At 43.8% G+C, this 6,591-nt stretch overlaps 1 protein-coding gene across 1 annotated transcript; it reads left to right on the top strand.

Moving 5' to 3' along the window:
- Positions 1-753: 753 nt before the first annotated feature.
- metrn (meteorin, glial cell differentiation regulator) lies at positions 754-6,351 on the top strand. Its single transcript, XM_018681823.2, has 4 exons — positions 754-1,100; positions 1,813-2,246; positions 3,703-3,762; positions 4,403-6,351. The coding sequence occupies exons 1-4, from the start codon at positions 994-996 to the stop codon at positions 4,714-4,716; spliced, it is 915 nt and encodes a 304-aa protein (XP_018537339.1). The 5' UTR covers positions 754-993; the 3' UTR covers positions 4,717-6,351.
- Positions 6,352-6,591: the final 240 nt, after the last annotated feature.

Raw genomic sequence — 6,591 nt, 5'->3', positions numbered from 1 at the left:
GTTGTTAAAATGTTAATGTTGCAGAATGAAGCTGATGTAAAGCTGCCCACTGCTCGAATCCTTGAAAAGCTTTATTAAAAGCGAGTTCTAATAGTGAAGGAGGACTTTCTTTGTTGTTAAGTCTAACAACCACAACTTAAACAGAAAGTGGATATGAAAGAAAAGTTTGAGAATATTTTAAAAACCAACATATGTCTGCTATAAAACCCAGCATCACAAAGCAGCAAACATACTGTTAATTGGTACATTTAAAGTCCCCCCTCCACTAAAAAAAAATCTTTTGCTCAACTTACACAAGTATATTGTGGAAACCTGAAGCCTCCAGTGAATATATACACTGAGAATGGACTTAAGAGTCAAGTAGGAGACAGTTAGTGTCCAGGAGTTAAACATTTGAAATGAACGACATTTTCATATTTATAGAATTTGGGATTTTTAAATGAGGGAGGACGACTAGATGTAATTTAAAGTAAATACAAGTTTTATGGTGGAAAACCCAAATTGGATACAAATTGCTGTTCAAAGCAGAGTATGTTTTAAATGCCTTCAAATGTGGCTGGAGGGGGTCTTTAAACTCTAATTTTAAGTTAATTTAATTAGTCATTTCTACGCAGACGTGTCCAACACAATGGTGGATTGTAACTTGGCTTATCTTTGCATACTGTTACTCATTCTGCAGGTCAGACGTTCCTCCCCCTCCACTGCGTGAGTGGTTTAAAGTTTCTCTAATCGCGCTCTGATTGGTCCGTGAAGTTTTTCTGAGGGGGAATAACTTCAGAGCTCCGCGTTCATCCCGACGCACAGCAGCCCGGAGAGCTGAGAGGAGAGAGTGCAGCTGTGTTCTCTTATCTTAAACATCAGGGTAGGAGGATACAGAACTATGGAGATGATCAGAGATAGAATAAGTGCCGTTTTATAAAATTTTAGGACATCGCAAGTTTGGAATTATTTTTTTCCGATTTTTTTTTAACTTTGCATCACCCACTGGCGAAAATGTCTGGTTTGGGGGTTTGGATTAACGCGATTTGGATTTTATTTTTTGCCATTTTTGATGCAGCTCTTTCAAATTATTCTGAGGACCAGTGCAGCTGGAGAGGAAGGCAAGTATTTCTGTTTTTATCTGGGCTGTTTCTGCGTCAGGCTTAATGCAAAGATGACTGAAAATACCACTGAGAGATGCTACAGGTGTCAGTTTCACCTAATTTTTGTTTGTCTGTTTGTGCTCAGAGCGAGTGGTAAAGGATAATGTTTGTTTGGACGCAACATGTTGAGACTTGCCATTAGGGCGCAATTAAAATGTTTCTAAAGCTCTGCAGCGTTTGCGCCTCCGGGCTGTCTGCAGGAGGCATGGAGGGTACAGACAGACAGGAGACTGGAGGATTAATTCAGATACTTGGAGGAAACACACATGCTGCACGAAGCTGCGTAAATGTAGCATCATCGCAGCTATACTGTTAAAATACAGACACAGAACTTTAAGTATTTATGCAAGTTTGGACCCTGAAGGTTATGTGAAGGGCCACTGCTTCCACAGAGTTGCCAGCAGGTGGCGCCTTCTCTGGATAAGTCCTGATCCACTTGTTCTACCAAAGCTGGATTTTTAATTATTTTAAAGTTATTTTGTGCCTCTAATAATTGCTTAGAGCATTTTTGGTTTAAGTTTCCTGTGTCCTGGGCTCACATTTAAACCAGCTGTTTCCACAGACGACGACGATGATGATGATGATGTTAGAGACTCAGCTCCTCTCTGGATAAATGATAGTGAAACTTTTAGTTCAACTCTGTCTCCCTCTCTTCTCTCACCTCTCACAGTGGTTTATCCCAGCAGCAGGGCAGCGTGGAGCAGATCTCCCTCCACTGCTCCGAGGGCACCCTGGACTGGCTGTATCCCAAAGGCGCCCTACGCCTCACCCTCTCACCCCGCCTGCCCTCTGTGGCAGTGGGGCCTGGTGGCAGCAGCTCGGGCCTCATCACGGCCTGTGTCAAGCCCTCAGAGCAGTTCCACGGGGCCCAGCTCTACTTGGAGAGAGATGGGGTCCTGGAGCTGCTGGTGGGGGACCGCCTGGAGTCCTCCCCCCCACCCAGGGTTCGCTGCTTCAGCCGACTGCCCGGGGAGAGGGTGGCCCTGTTCATGCAGGCGACGCCTCACCAGGACATCAGCAGGAGGATCGCCTCCTTTCGCTACGAGCTGAGGGGGGACTGGACCGCTCACCTGTCGCTGGACTCCAACCCCATCAGTAGTGAAGGTGAGTCAGAGAGGAGTGAGTCGGCCATGTTGGTTTGAGCAAAGCTACTTAGGGTCACATATAAGAAGACCCAGTGACACTTTTTTAAAAAAACTTTAATTTGTCCTTTCTGCTCTTTGCAACACCTGAAAGTTCGCTGTTTCTTTATGGGTGTTAAAAATGTGACTTCTCGGTCACATTAAAGTTTTTTTAAAAAACTGCCAAACTGTGGCCAAAACTTTTTTTCCTTCCTGGAAGTTTGTTGGATGCAAGGTTTTACCCCACCAGCGATGATGTTATATGCCATAAAATCCTTGCTGTAGATGATTCATAATTCATAACAGGCCTCTGTGGGCTGGTTGGACTTTCCACAGCTCATGCAGAGTGCAGAGAGGAGGAAGTGGCCAAACTTTTCCCCAGAGGCGTGCTGGTTTGGAGTAGGAGAAGGGGAGCTGTGGAGTGCAGCAGAGGAGGGAGCAGGGGTGGGGGGACAAAAGCACAGTATGTGGGGCTTTCTCCAGAGTCCAGAGCCCTTTGAATGGGTGCCGCATGAGTATTCTGGGATTACTGCCGTCTCCTAGGCGACAGGGAGGCCTCTGCCCAGCTGAGATGCTCCCCTCTTTTGTTGAGCTGCCTCTCTGTGGGGAGACTTGTCTGTAGGAGTACACTCCTCCCCCCCTACCCACATCTCTCTCTCTCTCTGTCCCACACACACACACACACACACTGATTAGGTTTGGATGGGGGTTTGCTGTGGACTAGAGAGGAAGGAATCTCATTTATCAAGAGGTTTTCACTAAGGAGGAGAATGTGTGGGGTGGGCAAGGGGCCTCCAAAGAACCACAAGGAGAACTTTAAAAAATGCCAGGACTTTTTTTCCTAGCCACAATTCAGTCAAAGCAGACAGCGAGAGCTCGGCTGGTTTGGTTTTTATCTTTTTTTGTGACCATCTGCAAATCCTGCTACAAATTTCAGGAAGGTGCACTGCATTTTACATTTTTTTAAAGACAAGTTTTCAAGCTTTAGGTGAAAGGAAGCACAGAAGTTTCTGGGAAGTGGCATTGTGTTCCTTTTAAAATCTTTGAAGTCCTCCCCCCACTCCCTCTCCTTAGCCCCTGTCTAGGCTTTGATGAGGTGTGACTGTAGACACCCGAAAAGGCTCTAGGAGGGGGGAAGTTTCATTTGGCCTTTAAATCGTCTGGGGTGGACGAGTCTCACACCTTAAAGCTCCACTGGTCCTCCTCTGCCAACTGTAAAAGTAGCAGCTGTCTGTTAGAACTCAGTGGTTGGTCTCTCTTTTGTGGCTCGTCTTTGCACCAAGTTTTAGGTCGGGATTCACATCTCACATTCCTTTGCATTTGATCTGGAAATGCAGCCTTTGGTTTTCAGAGGCTCTGTATTACTATTAGCATATAGGTGTTTTCGTGAGGTCACCAACTGATTCTCCCTCTCTTTTCTTTCTTTTTTCTCTCTCCAGATGCCTGCAGACCCTGCAACAACACAGAGATCCTGATGGCTGTTTGCACCAGTGACTTTGGTGAGCTACCTTTTTTAACCCCTCCCCTTGTTGTATATGAAATCACAAAGAGTGCCCCCGCCCTGAAATTCAGTCAGGATTAAGATATTGAACCAGACCACCAAATAGCAAGAAGTCCTCACTCCAAAGCCGCAAAATGTGATGATTTCTGGTCAGGATCTACAAATCGGTTTTGTCGAATCGGTTTAAAGGCAGTGCCTGCAAATCCTCTCCTCTCAAAAGTGCAAAGGTTAAAGGTGAAACAGCAGCTCTGTGCATCCACCCCCAACATGCACACACATGCACACAGGAGCCCCTACTGGAGGCACTGTAGTGGACTAATCCCAACATCACCCCCTTAGAGAAGGAGCAGTGGACTAATCTGCAGGCCCCTGATTGAGCTGTAAAGCCACTGAGGAGAAGTTCAGCTGGCAACAAAAGTTAGAGGGATTAGTGAGCAGGCCTGGGCCTTCGAACGGCTTTACCATCAGTTGGTAGCACTCAGTGAACCGTATCTCTAGCTGAGGTGGGACGAACCAACATTTTCAAGATGACAAAAACACAGTAAAGCATTTTATGTCAGCATAAGTCAAAAGTGTGTATTTTCAAATAACCTTAGAAATTAACTAGAAATTAACTGTAATGTTTTTCTCATCTACAGTGGTGCGTGGTAACATCCGGTCTGTAGAGGAAGACGAGAACTTAAGGGCAGCGGTGATCAAGGTCAGCGCCACCCGGGTGTTTCGCCAGAAGTACGCCCTGTTCACCGGCAACAGTCGCCTGACCAGCAAGGGTGAGATCAGGACTCTGCTGCAGTGTGGCGTCAAACCGGGATCTGGCAGCTTCCTTTTCACCGGTCGGGTCCACTTTGGGGAGGCCTGGTTGGGCTGCGCTCCCCGATACAAGGACTTCCAGCGGGCGTACACAATAGCCAAAGCAGCTCAGCAGATACCCTGCGAACTGCCTGTAGACTGAGCGAAAAACTCTGTAGCATCTTGTCTATCGCACAGAATCGAGGCTGGACTCAAAGTCAGGCCGAACTCAGCCCTGTTCCATGTTTCGGAAGAAGCCACCATGCATGACTGTCGGTTGACGTTGTTGCCATGGTGCCACCGACGGATATTCCCAAAGGACTGAGGAGTGAAATGGACTTTCCCACACCATTTCAGTGCAATATGCAGTCACCTGGTCCAAAAGGCCCAATTGAGTTGTGACATGAGGGACATGGCGGAAATGAGGATTATAAGCATTTGGCATTGGACAGTTTTAACAGTGATGCCATCATGCTGGTTCAGAGAGAATCTTTTGAAAAGCTTTCCATTTGGGATAAATTAAGTTAAGCCATTCATTCAGGCCTATTCAGAGTCATTGCTTAGAAACTCAGGAACATTTGTGAAAAGTTGGACAGAAAGCTTACTGCCTTTTAGTTGATATCCTGGTGAGGATTCACTGCAGGCAGGTGTTGCTGTGGTCTAGGATTTCAAAATGGCTGCCTTTTTACCACAGTGTTTTTGTTCAGATAATGTCTTAACCATGGGATAGTGATGTTTTGGCTACCCCTGTACTGGGGTCATCCTCAGTGTTATAATTATTAAGGAAATTAAAAATGAAAAGTCCTCACAAAAGGAAATATTAAAAAAAATATTTGCACTGATTAAGGAAAGGGAATGATCTGGAAAGTGTGATGCTGCAAGCACTGAAAACCAAATAAAAAAAGCAACTATATGTAGCATAGCGGAGCGATTAAGAATTTAATATATGTACAGATAATTTGAGCACATACAATAGTAACATAAAGCTAAGGCTACCTGAGCAGGATTCACAGCTCGATACAGTGCTGAAAGCACTTTCATATTCTAGCCAACTCTGAGATTCTGTCTCTGAAAGGAGATGCAGCCTTGTTTGTTTTATAAGATATTTTATAAGTTTCATTTCAGTAGCATTTCTTCAAAATTCCAACTAATTGGACACTTACTTGACTTTAAACAGATTTATTTAGAAATATGTTGGTTGCGGGAGTGTTGCCAAAGCAGTTAAACGTTTTGGTTGTTGTTAAATCATTCACTGCTTTCTCCTGATGTTGCCATACGTGCTAGAAATGAAAACTAAGAAGCTGTTTAATTTCTTTTTCTTTTTGGTCTGAAGTAAAACAAGCTAGGTTTTCATTAAACATTCGACAACAGCCATTCACAACAGAAGTCCAGTGTTACCGTGTGCTAGAAAAATGACAGTAGGGTGGAAAACAAATTACTACACTGGACAAGGCTCGCTCAAAAGAAACACAAAATATGCATTTAATGTCTAAAATAAAATTCTCTTCTGTAAAATGATTTCATATCTAATGTGCACTATATCAACAAGGGGAAGGGGTTCATACCAAATTACCATGATGTGCTGAAGCAGTATGTCTTAAATGCGTACACTGCCATTTTGCTGTTTGTTATATTAATGTGAATATATGTTAATATCAATGTGAATGTAAATATGTTAATAAGAAATTCTAGAAACAACGGCATGAAAAAAATGCTTGTGGAAAAAAAAACAACTGTGTCTCAGTATTGTGGAGTATTTTTATGTTTGTCTGTGTTATTAAAATATACTGTAAGAAAACACTGAATGGATTTATTTTCCTCTTGAAGCCTTTCACATTGATTCACTTTGAACTGATTCTTTAAGGCTTTTTAATTCATCAAGGTCATTACATGCTCCATAATCCTCTCACCAACGCATCAAGCAGTTTAACCTACATTAAATAGGTGGCTCCAAAGGTTTCTACCATGGTAAACTTTTCTCAGACATAACTCACTTCAAGTACCCATGAATCAGACGCCTGAAAGCTCAGAACAAATG

The sequence above is a fragment of the Lates calcarifer genome, linkage group LG23 (assembly GCF_001640805.2).
Source record: "Lates calcarifer isolate ASB-BC8 linkage group LG23, TLL_Latcal_v3, whole genome shotgun sequence".
Lineage (NCBI taxonomy): Eukaryota > Metazoa > Chordata > Actinopteri > Centropomidae > Lates > Lates calcarifer.
Note: the sequence above shows the minus strand (reverse complement) of the source record. Positions and strands in the feature narration are given on the sequence as shown.

Coding starts and splice junctions, on each gene's coding strand:
- metrn (XM_018681823.2), top strand. CDS start 994: ATGTCTGGTTTGGGGGTTTGGATTAACGCGATTTGGATTTTATTTTTT. Junction 2,247..3,702: donor CAACCCCATCAGTAGTGAAG/GTGAGTCAGAGA, acceptor TTCTCTCTCCAG/ATGCCTGCAGACCCTGCAAC. Junction 3,763..4,402: donor TGTTTGCACCAGTGACTTTG/GTGAGCTACCTT, acceptor TCTCATCTACAG/TGGTGCGTGGTAACATCCGG.